Below are 16,731 nucleotides of genomic sequence, written 5' to 3' on the forward strand. Positions count from 1 at the left end.
CCTTTGCTCCTTTCTTTGTATTTTATTCCCCAAATGTGTGAAGATAACATAGATATATATCTCTCTTTTTAAGAGTTTGACTGCACATGCATTTTCTTTTCCATTACAAAGTGGTTCAGCTTAACTGGGAGACCCGGAGGTGAGTTGAAACTGTTGGAGTTGGTTCAAAACTGACTTGAGGTGTCCTGCTATTGCAGGAAATGTGTTTAAAGGACGAACCACTCCCTTGATGTGAGTCTAAAGCCCTTAAGCAGATGCATGTTTTATTAGTGGATGCTCTCGTATTTAGTTGTGTACAACGTACATTAAGACTTTAGACAAAAGATGGAAATCTCACTAGAGATCCTGTGAGGAGGTGCCTTACACACGGCACTGTTACCTGGAATTTCTTGTTCATGAAGTGCGTAATTGTGAGTGATCTGGGTCTGAAAAGGTACAAACAGTGGAAAGAGAATGAGTTGCAGTCAGCAGAGCAGTATGATCCTCCTATGCAGTGGTGCCAACTTGACATTGCACCATGAGATTGGGCCAGAGGAAAAATGATGCAATTATCCCAGCATTTATTTTTTCTCCTTAATCAAAGGGAACTTCTAACTCTTGCTTGCAGTTGAAAGAAAAAAAAAGAAAAAAAAAAACACACCAAAAACCAACCAACCAACAAAAAAACCCCAAACCCAACCAAACAAAACCCATGAGCTGAGCTCAATACACCATGAAAACTAGAAACAGAAATCAAAGAAAGGAAGCTCCATTTTTCCTGATCATGAGCTAAGCTGTTGGGGTTCAGCATTATGTAGTATGACCTAATTCCTGTATCAGCTTTTGGTTCAACGCAAGCATGTCTTCTAGGAGGGCTTTTCAGTCCAAAGCCTAGCCCACTGCACGAGTGTAACGACACAGCACAGAGGTGATTCTTGACCAATGAGGGAATGTTTTTGGTCAGTCTTTTTGATGTCTGGTGCTTGAAACCCATGTTCAGATGCTCGTGTTTTTGCTGGTTCTCTGTGACTTTGCATATGGGTGCGTGAGGAAGGGCAGGAGCCATTCCCTCACAGTTGGAGGAAGCCTGAAGAAGTTATCACGGAAACTTTGGGGCTCATCAGCCCCTGCAGGACATGTCCCAAGACTCAGCCAGGTGTGTGGGTATGAGTGTAAGGACAAGTGGTTCTTTTTTGGGGCTGCCGGGTGTGCCTCCATCCACCTAGTGAGGGACTCTAGCAGCCAGGATGCTGAAATAAGTGGGGCACACACACAGTGCATTTGGGGGGGGGGTTCATGTTTTCCACCTTTAAACGTTGTGGAGTTGCAAAATTGCAGGCTCAGTCTGAGATCTTCCTTGGGACCAAGGAGTCTGCATCTTGTACGTTCTCTCCTTGCAAATTCAAGTCTGCAAGTGTGGAAAGAGAAAATTCCCACATGTCGGCACTTTGCTCAGGTACCTCCATAGCCAGAGCCCCTCCTTGGCCATCAAATCGATCCTGTTCCAGTTTCCAGCTTTGATGTCAAATGGCATTTGAAGAAGCTCTGTGGGAGGCGGTGGCTGTTGGAAGCCCGGACCTGTAGCAGCACAGCACCGCTTGTGCACGAGTGCCCGTGGTTTCCATCCCCAGCCTGTTCCCAGTCAAACCAGCGGTCTGACCTTCTGCCAGAGGCCGCCTGGAAGGGAGCGGATTAAGTCAGGTGAAGTCACAGCATGGCCTTGAAACTCTAATAAGAGAAACTCTAATAAGAAACTCTAATATACTCCCTCACCTCGTCTTGCCTGGAAAATCCTTTCGCACTACAGCGCAATAGATCACTTAAAATTTTCTGTAGCATTGATTTCTGATAGATTTCTCCCTTGTCAGTTCATATTCTTTGCCCAGAAACACGCGGCTTGTCCTACGATAGCAAGTGTCCGGTAAATAGCAAGTGTTTGCTGCAGGCTGTCATAATACACTTTAAATGCAAATACATCCAGGGCAGTTGTTTTAATGTAATTTTACTTTAGAATGACTTCATCTATATGACACTTAAATTAAAGCACTGTTCTCCAAAGACTACAAGTGTAGCAGAAAATGTCCTTTAGTTTCGTTAGAGATTTTTCTTCTGTCTCCATCTAATTTCCCTTTCATCTGATTTGCATGGTTTGCAATCAGTACGGTGTCATTTATTCTGTCGTCCATATAATTTGTGACTTTTGCAACGGCCAGTTGGATGATCTGGACTGGTGGAGGTTGTTTTTTGGTTGTTTTTCCCTTTTTTTAACCGTAGCCTTTTCCAGTTACACATTCCTCACTAATCTTTCTGTTTCCAAGAAACATAAATATTGGGAATTAACCAGTCATGTACTGGCCAGAGAGGTACAGAACCCAGCTGCTGGTGTGCTCTGCAACAAATCTGGTTTAGATAACAGTATTGCAGCGAAGTGTATACAGAAACAGCCCCAGCAGATGCGGTCGCGATCCTGAGCCATCCGCTCAACACAAACTAGCGATCCCTGAATTTATTCCCCACCCAAAGCGGAAAGAAGTTTGCATGTTTTTAGGGTTTTTTTTCTGTGTAATGACCCAAGCCAGCCTTCGCCCCTTGCATCACGGGGCAGGGGTCCCCCTGGAGACGCGGTGATCCCCGCAGCGGTGGGCGAGGAGCTGGAAGCTGCCAGCGCAGAGGGGTGAGGAGCCAACCCCTTCCCCGTGGTGCTGGCAGGGCCCTCTGAGCTTGCTTCTGCCTTGAGACCTTGCCGAAAAGGGGTCTTAAGCCCACTGGATTGCCTCTGCTAATTATGGCTTTCATTTATTTGTTTTTGCAACCTCAAAGCCCCCAGTCAACTTTAACAGTTAGTAGTTAGGGACAGTTTGGGTCAAAGCGGAACTGCACAAGTGAAAACAGCTACTTACATCGTTTATTATTGGGTAGGAAAAATCCCTATTTGCACCTTGCACCTATAGGCCTTTACCATAAACCTTCCTGCACGGTCTGCTTGCAGAATCGGGTCTCAGGGTGAGCTGGAGTTCCTATAAAACTGTCCCAGAGGGAGATCTCCTGAGCCAGACCTCATCCAGCCCTATTTAGATGCCAGGACCCTGGCTTTTACAGAAGTTTCTGGATTAAGCTGAGGGTGCCTGGATTAAGTTTTTAATGATCTATTTCAGTACCTAAACATTACCTGACTTTGAGAAGGCTCGGCTTCCAGCTCCTTCCCCTGCTTTCCGTCGGAGGCAGTGGGTCTCCTCAACGTTTAAATACACCATTGCATATTTTAATTGCCACCATACTTCAGGAACCTATTTTGCGGCACTTCTTCAGATCGGGGCACATACTTTTCATGCAAGTAACCACTGCGTGCGAAGCATGCCATTGTCTAAACGATGCTATAAATGATTGGACTGACTTATTCCGTAAAATAATCTCCTCGATGCATGTGAGCGGGGCTTTAACCTGGTGGTTCTTTTCCTGTGCTCGGGGGGAACCCCGGAGCCCTCCCCAGAAGGGTGTGATGTATGGCAGCGGCACTGCCGATGCCTAACGAGATTGCTAACGCAGCGGAACCGTGCAGCGAGTTATTAGATGCTGTTCCCTACAATTATTCAGCTTATTTTAGCAATTTGCGAGAGGGGTGCTCCTTGTAAATCAAACTCTTCATGTATTTTTGTTAATTAGGAGCAAAATTCAATCCAACGCTTGGAGCTGTCACTACCCGCGTGTCCTCCGTGCCTGTCTTTGCCCTGTCAAAAGGCTTTGGGGTCCTTGTGTGGGTAATAAATCCTAAGGATGTAAACCTCAGGAATTGTCTGGTTTTCATGACTAAAGCACAGGCTAACCTAGTATTTCATGGCACAGTAAAATGTGCATCGTGGTATTACTGCTCTGCTGGAAAAACTTCAGATATGGAGTGCCAGCTTATTCGTATAACAACTTGGAGTGTTACTACACAAGCACACATAACTTTTTAGAAATGTCATCTGTATATTAGGCTAATGACACTCATTGAAGCTTGGTCTCTTGAAAGAGGTCATCTTACGTGGCTAAACATGAAATCATTCATTTGGCTTGGGCCGCGAAGCTGTATTTCTGTGATTCTTCTCTTCCACGAGTCCGTGTGCTTTGTTTACAGAGTGTCTTAACACACGGCTGTCTCCCAGAGAATCAGGATGTTCTAGCTGCATGCAGACTTTCCATGCGAAGCCCATCCTTCCATAGACTGCACCAATGCACAAAACAAAAACGTTTATTTAAACTCAACGCAGTGCTCCCTGAGGAAGGGAGCAAAGGCAACGTTACAAAGAGGGGGTAACCTCTGATGCTGGGCGTTACTGGCCCTTCTCAGCGCTCTGTAGCTGAGGCCAGTGTGCAAGAGTTTCCGTGCAAGATTTCCATGCCAGAGTTTTCATGCAAGAGTTTTGCACCAGCCTTGGAAGCAGGTCTTGAGAGAAGCTTGGTGGGCGGATTTGGGTGCATGAGGTACAGGTGAAGGGAATTATTTGCAAAAGAAGATGGAAAAACAGTGCAAGTGGCAATGATATTTACAGACGAGTGCTCAGTCCCTCTGACTGGCCTGTGGTGCTTGGAGATGTGCAGAGGGGCTGGGACTGGGCTGGGCTGCTCCAGGGGGTGCTGACACAGGAGGTGGGTGCGGACAGACGGGGGGAAGTGGTGTGGAAGGTGGAGATGGAGAAGGATGAGGTTATAATGAGCCCTCTGGGAAGTCCACAATTGTTTCTTAATTAGCCATCTTCCTAAGTGGCCTCACCTTAGGTTTTAATCAAATGTCTGCCACCACCTTTTGGCTTTGACTGCTAGTTTGGAAGTGAAATGCCCGCTTGCTTCATACCGAGACCTTCGTGACCTGGTAATACAAGGAGAGTAAGTAATCTGCCCTTAAATTAAATACTTCTAGGCTACAGTGTAGAATGCATGTACTCTGCTTGGAGCAATGGGATTGACTGTCATAATTTGGGAGTGCTCTAGGTTATTGGGTTCAAGTAAAATTATGTACTTTAATATAGATTATATATGAACATACAAATTAAATAGCCGGAGTTTATAAACCATGTTCAGTTCGTAACTGAAAAAGTGTCCTAAGAAATGGATGCTTTCCTACTAATGTCTCCTCTCAGGTTAAAACAAATAAAATGTTTTGCTTTGGACCCTGTGTCCCCCACAGCACTCTCAACCCCAAACTGATCCAAAACCAGGACAAAATCAAATGTTGAGTATCCTGATGAACTGAAAAAGGCGTTACAACACTTTGTACATTAGTACCTTATACTTTGTTGTACTGTCTGCTTATAGTTTCATCAGATCTGATAGAAACTGATTAGATGCTGGAGTTATGCAAATGGAATGGATACGTGAAAGTCGGCTGTCCTTACAGGCAGAAAGTCTGTCATATGTGTGTTAGAAAATAGCTTATGTAACTCTGGAAAACACAATGTGAGGTTTTATGACCTCATCCGAAGGCGGGATAATGCAGTTCTTTGTTATGAATATTAAGATTGAGAACAGTTTAGATTGTTTACCCTGTTGATGTTTTATAGCAAGTGCTGTCAAGTGGTGCCTCAGACTGTCCGCGAGTATTTGTATAGACTTTGAAAATCCAGACGTAAAGTAAAATGACCATCTGATTCAAATGAATTTTCCAATTATTTGTGGCTTTAACAGAAGCTATTGAAGTGTATTGTATATATCTGGCAGCTGGTCCTACTTCTTTGGAAAAAAAAAAAAAAAACTAAAGCTTTGTATCTAATCCCTTGAGCAAACCAATAGTAAATTGTTTATCAAATAAGTAGTAGAATTTTCCTATTTTGAATCTGTGCTTTCCTTACGTTGCTGTCACGGAAAGGATAATTATATGCAACTTGATGCTGGAGGTGCACAGAGTCACTGTTTTTGTGTTCCTCTTCCCTCACTGAACTGTTGCCTGAGCTTTGTGCAACTTCCCCCATCCTGCGCTGCAGTCTGTCAACATCCTCTGCTGCTTCCCATGTCGTAGTTAAATTTCCTTCACTGGCTTCCAGGGCCCTGCAGTCTGTGCTTTTGTTTGTGCCTCCATCTCCTGGCTCCTTTCTCTCGCTGAAATCAGTCCTTGACTTCTTCAGTCACCTTCAAGATTCATACAGCCCTTCTTCCAGATCCCCCCCGTCTATTTATTTATCACATCCTGATGATATTCAGCTCAGAATCTTCAAAAAGGTTTGGATCAATGGATATGCACTTTAAACTTGCCAGTCCTTTAGCATACGAAATGTCCAGGTGACCAACTTATTCTTCCCTTCATCTGCTGGTCTTTAATCCTCCTTCTGTTCTTTGTCATTTTCCACTCGGCTCATTTGTTATGTAGTTCTTAAGCCATAACGCTCTGAGGAAAAAACATTCTTTTGGAAAATAAAACACTTAGCAGAAAAGGTCTCAATCCACAAAATGGGTTTGTTTAACTTAATTTGTATTAGCAGTATCTGACATACTGTTTGTAAGGTGCTTCAGAGCACAAAGAGGTAATAGCGATCCCGAGGTATCTGTTTATCAGACTTGTCTGTGGATGGTAATCATAATTAGAGTCTAGGATTTTTCCCACCCTTCTCATTTTTGACACAACTGTAATTCATACAATGGAAATGCTAATCAAACATTAGTATGGTGCGTATACAAAAATCTCTTGTGTAGAGATCGTGGTCCTCTTCCTTCTAGTTTGAAGATATTTTGACTGCTAAATCCCTTATAAAATTACTTTTGATTAATATGCTATTTTTATCTTGAAGATAAAAGTGGAATTTTAAGATATTTGTCTCTTCATTCACTGTTCTGTGTATTTTAGATCACGCTAGCAAATCCACCCAGTTGGCAGGCTCTTCAGGGGAAATACTCAGGGTTAGCATATGAAAGGGTTTTCTGATGCAGGTAAAGTTATACTGGCTGACTTCAGAAGTGAAATGTGTATTTTGCAAATAGACCACTTGTGATACACATTCAATGTATGGACATAATTATTACTTTTTATATTTATTTTTTTTTAGCAAATAAACTGTGTCTTTGGATAAAGGAGTAACAGAAAGGGTATGGACTACAAAACAACCGCCTTTTTATTACAATTTTACCATAGAAAATCAAGCTCCTTTCCTCAAGGACCTTAGCACTGAAGCCCTCAGAGATCAGCTCATACCGCTCACCCAAACTGCTCTTGTCATTCTTCTGTTCTGTCACTCCAAAACCAGCACCACACAAGCCCAACCAGGGAGGGATTTTCATAACTCCGAATGCACTTTCCCCAGAAAGCATGGGCTACCTGCTCCTCTTAGCTGCCTTGGGTACCTTTTTTTGTGTTTCTGTGCCATTTTCTGTGGCAGCTTCACTGCCAGACTTTCCTTTGCAATCCTTCTGGTGTCGTCTTTGCCCTCTGTCTTTTGGGGAGGTCGGTGTATATAATATGTTACTCTGATTTTACGATGCTACGAATGAAACAATGGTCTGACCCACCAACCCTTGCTCAACTGGTCCTCCTGGTGGCCTAGGCCTTGGACCTCGCTAGGTTTCCTCCAGTTACCTCTTCATCCAATCTTCAGCTGTTTTCTGGAGGGCCTGGGCTTCCCATGTCCTTAGGAAGAGCTTCTTTACGGAAAGGGTTGTTAGGCATTGGAATAGGCTGCCCAGGGAAGTGGTTGAGTCACCATCCCTGGAGGTCTTTAAAAGATGTTTAGATGTAGAGCTTAGTGATACGGTTTAGTGGAGGACTTGTTAGTGTTAGGTCAGAGGTTGGACTCGGTGGTCTTGGAGGTCTCTTCCAACCTAGGTGATTCTGTGATTCCCTGAATCCAGAATGTGTGGGTGGGAGCGATGGGTGTGGAGGCCGAAGGCTGAGAGGCTTGTGGGGTGAAGGCCGCGAAGGCCAGCCAGGCCTCCTGCAATGGCCTGGGAGGATCCAGGGGAGGACAGCAGGCTGGTGCACATACCCAGCCCCAGCACTGAAATAGAGACACCCAACCCGAGCACTCCTCACGTGCAGGACGAGCACTGCTTTTTTAACACCCTTTTCCTTGGCACCTTCCCCCAGAGCAAACACACGACGCCATTTTAAGGGAGGTTAAGCAAATGTATTCGTTTTGAGTACAGTATGTCACCTTCTGACTTTGGGAAATCATATTAAATAATTTGTGTTCACCAACGACTTTTTGGGAGACTTTCCTTTTGCTCTAGTCGTCCATAACTGATCCCATTTGCTGCATAGGTAAATTCAAGAGCACGGCACTTAGCATCTGTGAAATGTATGTTCCACTTGGTCACAAAGGATAAAATGTCATTTCAAGCATTTTTGTGCTCTTGAGTGTTAAAATATTTTCCAAATTTGTTACAGGATTTTGGAATTATAACAATGCAATTCTATTTCTGAGTCTCTAACACAAGTAACTATATCAATATTATTTTGCACTTGCATGATATTATCGGTCTTCAAGAATTATCTTTGGCTTGTTATGTAGTTTATTCAGCTCCTTTAAAAGAATATATGGCCCTAGCACTAAGTTAAAGAAACAATTCTGTATTTCTTGCTCTGAAATTGATGGGTAAAGGCCAGATTTTTCACAGGCATGCTTCTGAGTTCAGGCTGCTCATGCAGCTACTGTATTACTACATTCACTAGAAGTCACGATTTCGATTGTGCTGCTTCTCTGGGTATTGCTGTTTAAACATGCAATATTATTTATTCTGGATTCAGCGAACAAAAATACTAAAGATGAAATTTCAGACTTAACTGAAATCAAATACAAATCAAATCGAACTCCCACAGAAGCAGAATTTCACCCGTGTCTTTTCAAAGCAAGGAGGTTTAGCCAATGAAAACAAACTGAATTTGCCCTTTGGGCTCTCTTTATTTGAGCATCTAAAAAAAACAAAACAAAAAAAAAAAACAAAACAAATGTATATGTATAATGGGTGCCTCTCTATTTACTTGCATAAGCATAGTAATCGGGTTACTTAATTTGTGGGCAGAAGTAGGGATGACAGCATCAGAAGGGTGGGAAGAGGCTTGGGTTCCTGGTTCTGCTGCAAGAGATTGTGAGCATGATGTAGTTTTATGTGGAAAGGTTGAGGTGGTGACCTGTGTGCTTTATAATGCACGTCCTCAGTCCCCCTCAAATAATACCGGATTGAGTAATGATAGCTTAATGCCTATTTTCTATAAAATTATTTGAAATACTGCTGAGAATGGTGGTGGGAACCAGAAATGCTCTCCTGGTGCAAACAGCCTCGCAGTCCCTGTCCTCCAGCAGGAAGCTTGCTCTTCTGGGACACATGGCTAAGCAGCATGTATGTACATGAATGGTAGAGAAGTCAATGTTTGTAATCACATTTGCTACAAAATTAACAGGATCGACCACTGTGCTCCTTTCTTCTTTCTCACCTAATTGCTAGACTACTGTTACTTTGCTACTTGAGCATCAAGTATGTATTTCTTCTTACCTTTTGTTTTTCATCCCTATCTTTCCAAATGACAGCTCTTATGAAACGGTTTAAGTTCTTAGTTACTTTTGCTAAGTCTTGAGTTTTCTGTTTTTTTTTCTTTTTTCTTCCCCCCCCCCCCCCCCCCCCCCCCCCCCTCCATTTCCTACCAGGAGCAGAATGCCTCTAATATGTAAGTGCCTCAGTGGAAGGTGTCCCTGCCCGTGGCAGGGGGTTGGAATTAGATGATCTTTAAGGTCCCTTCCTACCCAAACCGTTCTGGTTCTGTGATATCTGTGTTGCCAGTTACTGGGGTAGAGCATGAGAATATTATTTTCTAGCTTGTGATTTTAGGATTTCATGTACGTGCTCAAATTTGTTATTGGAAGTGGTGGGAGGCTCAAACGAAATTATTTTCCAGAGTCATCTAATTTATTGTCCTGTGTTATTGCTGTAGTGTTGGATGATTTCCCAAGTATGTTTGGCTTATACCTGCAAAAAGGAAGGTTTTTTGAGAGTAGGGTGTATTTCCAGAAAAATATTATATATACAGATATTAATTTCTAAGCCTAAAGCCTTTCTTTAGGAAGTCCTTAAGGGAATGAAACGTTTACCAAAGAAAGTTGAAGGAACTGGGTGTTACAACCAAGGTCAAGAAGCCTTGCTTCGTGCTTCAGGATCATCGAGAGAGGTGGCACGGCTTGAATCCAGCCAGCCTCAGCCCACAGCGCTGAGCATCTCTTTTAGGATCGGCAGAATTTGCTTTCCCAGGTTGTGATGATTTGCTTTTGGTAACGTCACATTGCCTCATGCTTCTGATTAAGTGAGGTTAATTTACAGGAGCCAGATTCTGGAGAAAATTACATATGTGTTCAAGTTTGCGCACTGTGGGATAAACCCAAGCGCTGAGAATAAGTCACTGGAGAATTCTGCGGTGACTTTGGTGGCATTAGGGCTTCGCTGTCCTAATTACCTAAGTGGCAGTCCTCACGGGGTACATAATAAATTCCCAGCATTAGGTTTAGGGGACTGCAGAAAGGTTTGTAAGATCTGTCGTGCTAAATTATTAGCGAACCAGGCTAGATTAACTAGGTAGCAATTATTGAGGCTTTTTCTTCTCTGCAGAGGGAGAAGTGCTGTTGATCTGAGCGCTGTTTAAAGGGGGGACAGAAGTTAGCTGGGTCGGCCTGTCGATAGCTGGTTGGATCATGCTAAAAGAATACTTTTAACTGAGATAGAGAGGCAAGGTGCAGATGTCCATCTGTTTATTGAGCACTCCAGTGTTTTGCCCCACCGTATAACCCCTTTCTGGGCACAGGCAGATGGAAGGGCCGAGAGCTCTAGGTGTATCACGCAGGCAAATGGGAATGCTCTGGCCAATTCCACTTGAAAATGCAGGAAAAAAATAATTTTACTCTATTTGTAGATTTGCCAAGAAATATTCTATTTTTTTCTATTTCTAACATTAGTTTTCATCCTAGTAAGCTCTCGATTTCCCAGCTAAAGAGCTAGTGTTCTTTTTTTTTAAATACATCTTAATACATCTTATTCCTCAGCTGTGGCTTATGTTTTTATAGGGCTCCATGATGTGTTTTAGAGCAAGTTTCTTCTTTTTTGACTGTAGCTGAGATAAAGAATTAGTAGTTTAAAACAATAACTACATGTTCCACTGTGATCAAGGAATTAGATAATCTGGCATGTTTGCTCAAGGGGTCTGTATCTTGGGGCTTTTATAGGGCAGTATTAAAGCCCTGAGCCTTCTTATTATGCCAATACCCAGAAGATTGCTTTAATGAGAAGTAAAGGGCCTTTTTCCAATTACAAGGGAATAACTGTATTAAGTTCCTGTGTTATGTCAACCTGCTTTGATTTGATTACTGCGAAAGAAATGGATTTATCTGTCAGTGTTACTTAATTAAGCCTTCTCATTGATGTTTTGCAGAGTAATATAGTGTAGTTTGCACATTTAAGTCTAAATACAAAGAAAATTGGTCGAAAGCTAAGACGCGACCCCTGAAGATAAGGCACAAGAGCCATTGCTTGTCATTTTCCAATCAGAGTCCAGAACTTTTAACTTTGGTGGATGAACTGGAGCATTATATGGACTCAAATTAAAGCAAAGCAAATGACAAAAAGCAACCCAGTGCTGAGGCATGTGTTCTTCCCGGGTCATTTTAAGGATCTGATGGTGCCCTCCGGCCATTGGCACCTTGGCTCAAGGGAGGAGTGGGAATAACAGAGCAAAGTGCACCAGAAAGGACAAGTGGGCAGGGTTCACCTCTCCCCAGAACCATCTGTTTGACTGTAAGCCCATAAGTGACCTTTCCCTTCTTGGGAAAAGTGCCTGGGGCTGTGAATGATCCCCCTCCTGCTGCTGTTCTTAGGGCCACTTGGTGTGAAAGGATCCCAAAACACAGTTCTCAGGTGTTTGCTTAGGTGACTCGTTACAGTGCCCCAAGACCACAGCATCTGTATTCTTAAAATATAAATAGGAATGTACAGTATGGCAGCCCAAAAAGCTTTACTGGCACATAAATCGTGCTCCCAGCCCTGACCATGAGCCAGTGTAAGGGGCCTTGGCTGCTCGGCACTGCTCCTAGCACACGTGTTGGGGTACACGAAGACATATGAAGCAGAGGTGTAGGAAATATTGAGGGATGTGCGTGATGTCAGCATCTCTGTGTGTGCGTTTCTCTTGCTAATTTTGCTAATGGATTTAATATGGATTTTGGAAGCTGTGCTCCAGGGTGGTACGATGCCCATCAAAGTCAATGGGATAATATCCATTGATTTTTAACAGGCAATGGATCAGGGCTCTACAGAGTTAATTGCCTGTTACATAACACAAATGATTTTTAAAAATATGCCTAATTAACCTAATAGAATGGTTGATCTGATCTGTCAGGTAAATGATACACATTTTCTTTCTTTTTCTGGAGCTTAATTAAATATTTACCTAAGAGTGTCTTGTGCTATTAACACATTCATCTGTTATTGAGATAATAGGAATTGTAATTGAGGGAAAGTATTAAACTTATACATTTTTTTTTATGTTGGAAACCAACCAGATTTGGTCGCAGCACCTGTATTTGTAAGTGCTAATGACCGTATCTGTGTCTCAGGCGACTCGAGTTCCCGCTACTCCTCCAGGAGTGGCTGAAGCAATACCAGGTGGAAAGGTAGCTCTTGTGTTTGTAGTCTGAGGGAGCACTCAGAGTTTCTCCAACCTGCAAAACCAAACGCATATTTTTCCAATTAAAGCTACTGTTTGTGCGTGGCAAAAGGCAAGCAAGGTTATTTCATTAGGGTGCTGGTGGGCACACAGGAGTAAGTTAGAAAATAGCACTGAAATGTGCAGTAATGCTATAGATCAATGCCAGTCACATTCCTTGATATTTAGCATGCAGCAAGTAAAAAAAAGTCTAAGCAGTATGGTCCATCAGCACACTCAAGGATGTGTTTATGTTGAGCGTGAGTGATCTCAGCTGAATTAACACCAGAGTGAACTAGGGTTTCGATGGAATTCCTCACAGGCTTCCATGAAACGTGTGCTGAGGTGCCTCGCTGGTGTACCTCTATCCATCCACTTTTTAGGCCAGAGGAAAGTCTCATGAGACTCCCAACTCTCTCTGGTAGAGGTTTCGTGATGGCCGTGGTTGTGTAAGCGTCCATCTCCTGGGCAGAGGGTGCCAGGCCTTCAGGAGCAGCCTGGAGGCAGGAGGTGGACATCAGTGACTTCTCCTGGGCTGTGGGGCAACCTCCGGCGCAGTGCGGCCTTGAGGTGCACGGCCTTGCTTTGGGCACCTTTGGGCACCAGCGGGGGTATCTAGTGAAGAAGGTCCTATGTCTTTTTTTCTCTGTTGCCACAAAAGTGGAGCCTTGGAGCGTCACAAGGAAGTTTTAATACTAGTAAATTGGTTTCATTGACAATACCTTATTTTTTATTCCACTTTCCCCAAGTTTTTCCCAGTAAAAATACCACCATTAGAAGAAATATTGGGAAATATGAAGTGTGGAGTGCACCTTATGCAAAATGTTTGATGTGATTTTTGTCAGGCTGTCTGAAACTGTGTGTCTCCTAATGATTGCAGTGAATTTTGTATTAAACAGTGAAGGAAAAAACAGATACTTGCTATGTGCTGAGCTTTAGGAATGTGCTTTTCTTTGCCGAAATGTTTTTCTAAAATGGTAGCCTGGCTGGGGTGGTAAGAGTTACTTACCCTAAATACGCCTTACTTGAACTTCCCAGTTGCTCCTGTTTCCTCATATTTTACTTTTACTGTTTGACCATACCTGGCTTTGTGCTGGAGGCTTTGGCAGGACTCGAAGTGGTACAATGCAGCCACTCCTCAGTGGCGAGGAGCACTGAGCCACTGGAGTAATTTTATGTTCAAACCTCGGGTTCCTGAGGGTCCGGTTCATTTCTGCTGTGAATTTAAATGAGTTAATTTAAGCAGTGGGTCAGAAGCCACTACCATCGTAGTAGCCCTGTGCCTGATTCTTAATTAAAGGCAACAGGAGATTAATTTGAAACATTAATTTAAAAGTGCCTATACAAAAGGAAAGAATTATTGCAATAAAGCCTAAAGAACTTTTTTGTCCCTAGATGTAGAAGACAGAACTAGCTCAGGGTCCTGGGGGAATACAGGACATCCTAGTCCATCCAGGGTAAGTATATCTAATCTTTTTCCCCAAACCAGACATCCTGCATATGTAAATTTGCAATCTTAAATACGAGTTTTACACCTGATTGTGCAGAGAAATGGGCATGCAAAGTTGGCAGTGGTCTTGTGTTCCCTTTAAAATTGCCTTTTTTTTAAACATTCAAACCTGATCCCGTGATTGAATTTGGCACCTGCTCCGCTACTGCTAACAGGTAGTGAGAATATTAATTAATCATTTTGCGTGGTGTGGTAGCAGCCACCTGGCCGTGGACGTGGAGCAGTGAATGCTGGTGTTGAACATTGTTTTTGTAGTGAGGTTTTTTGGGGGTGGCTGGTGCTGATGCCCCCAAAGAGGGCTGAGGCAGTGCAGCTTCTTGAGGAGATGGGGAAGGGACCCCTGGGGCAGGCAGCCGCTGGGTGCTGGGCTGGTACGGGGCAGCCAAGCAAGGTGTTCACAGCACCTGCAAGGCAGCTGGATTTGGCCAGCTCCCAGACCCTTTAGAGACCCTTTAGCTATGCAGACCCTTCAGGCATCTCGGGTTCCAGCGGGGCCGAGCGCTGCTCCGTGCAGAGCCCCCCTGCACGCGTGGTGCTCCAGCGTCGCGATCGTTATTTCTGTTTACTTCCTGCAAAGGCATGAAGTACTCTTAGGCTGGGCAAAAAGTGGCTGAGCTCTCACTTACGCCCTTATTCAGCCAGTTTGTTTAAATTGCTTTTTAATTGTTTTCTAATTAACGTGAAGGATCCAGGCTGGTGAGCAGTGCAGACTGCTGCTCGGTGCCCCCGAGTGCTTTCGCTACTCGTCCTTGGGCCCGTCTTTCCCCTCGGGGTGGGTTTTTGGTAGGTGCCTGCATGCAGAGGGGGTCCCCAGGTGCTGCCCGGCGGGGACCCTGGTCCTGCCACCAAGGGAGGAAAGCCCGACACCTTTTCTTCCCTCCCGCTTAGCATCCATTACGTCATTACCGCTCACGTCTGTCAGTTTTATTTTTATCCCTTTTTTTCCTTGACACTTGTATTGCTTCCCAGGGAAAAATGTTTTGAAAAGTAAATTCTAAATTTGCACACACAATTATTTATGCATGCAAAAACTTGAATGTGAGTGTACAATTAAGTTTTGCGATATAAAGAAAAGAGCACGAGCCTGGGGAGAATTCTGGAGTTTCAATCAAGGCTGTGCATTAACTTGCAGAGTTACACCCCAAACAGCCTGACCTCCCTCTGTTTCCCTTTTTGTGAAGTGATGCTGCTGTTTCCATGCTGGGAGAATGAGTTTCTTGTGCGTTCTTCCGAACCCAAGAAACAAAACATTACATAACTCCCTGCCCGGCCAATATTTGCAGTTAATTTTAAGATTTGGCTAATCTGCTGACTGAGAGTGGAAGGTTACTCTAAGACGGTTTTGAAAGTTAGGGGCCCAATTCTGCCAAGGTTTGATATGTTCATTCCTCTGTGGGTACTGTCTGATGCTGCTGATCCCCCCCCCCAAAATACTTACAGGCCAGCACTGCAGCACAGGAGGGGCAGCGGGTACTCACCGGTCACTTACAGAAGTGTGTGCACAAACACTAGCACTATGGAGGAGTATTTTTCAGTGAAAAGTTATTTTCCACACCCCCTGTCTAACAGACCTGGAAATTTGTTTTATAGGCAATTGCACGCATATAGCAGTGAAGTGATTCAGAGAGCAAACTTCTACATAAAAATAAATTTTAAAACCAAAACATTAAAAGAAATACTTTTTTTTTTTACTTTATGGGTAAGAAGACTTTCATACTAAGAGAGCCTTTTGCTGCATTACACAGCAGAAAACTCCAGGAACCTCATCTCAGTTGCCCATTCAGGATTACCCACAGAGCAAACCAAAGTCAATTGCTAACAAAATAAAAATTTGAAACAGCTTTAAAAACGCTCTGGAACACATCACTTCCAGCGGAATCAATAGAGGAAAACAATAAAAGGACTAATATTTCTTATAGATGGCTTAAAACTTAGAAGGGGAATATGGGCATGTAGGTTTTGAAAAATGCTGTAAAAATGTGTGAAATTGTTTTTTCCCAATTTGTTAACAGAACTATGGAGATGGGACTCACTACGATCATATGGCGAGCAGAGACCTCGGGTCACACGACAATCTCTCTCCTCCTTTTGTCAATTCCAGAATACAAAGTAAGAAACAATTTCCTAACTTAACTGTATTTTTGAAAGTGGAATTAATGAACCAGAAATAAAATTCTGAGGGTATAAAATCCTTATCCTTATTCTTAGGGTGATTGTACTTGGTATAAGGGTGGGAACATGGATTTTTTTTAAAGCTACCATATGATTACAAAATATACATGAGTTGCATTTACTGAACGGGCTGTTTTCCTCTGGTAAGGGGGATATGACTGCTGATGTGGTGACTATTTGCTGAAAGAGGTAAATCTATGCGTCCTAAGGCACGGCCTTTCCTTTTTTAAAGATGTGACCAGTTGGCGGAGAAGATAGGGATGTGCTCTGAGCAGGACTTGAAGAGTAGAAAAGGCTTCCTGAAAACTTTAGAAGTCTATGTTCACAGAAGGGAACAGATAGATAGCTGCTGAGGGACACCGAAGCCCTTGTTTGTTTTGGAGCGTGATGGGTCGCTGCCTGCTGGGACCTGTGAGCTGCAGGC

At 43.4% G+C, this 16,731-nt stretch overlaps 1 protein-coding gene across 12 annotated transcripts in view; it reads left to right on the forward strand.

Annotated features, from left to right (window-relative positions):
- The window catches only part of TCF4 (transcription factor 4), a 208,061-nt gene that overhangs the window by 50,849 nt on the left and 140,481 nt on the right, over positions 1–16,731 (forward strand). For all 12 annotated transcript variants that reach the window (XM_035560062.2, XM_050716607.1, XM_050716606.1 and 9 more), the window contains 2 exons: positions 14,021–14,082; positions 16,148–16,244. In XM_035560062.2, the coding sequence (XP_035415955.1) occupies positions 14,021–14,082; positions 16,148–16,244 (159 nt within the window). The remainder of the gene's footprint in view (positions 1–14,020; positions 14,083–16,147; positions 16,245–16,731) is intronic.

This window comes from Cygnus atratus, chromosome Z, assembly GCF_013377495.2.
Source record: "Cygnus atratus isolate AKBS03 ecotype Queensland, Australia chromosome Z, CAtr_DNAZoo_HiC_assembly, whole genome shotgun sequence".
NCBI lineage: Eukaryota > Metazoa > Chordata > Aves > Anseriformes > Anatidae > Cygnus > Cygnus atratus.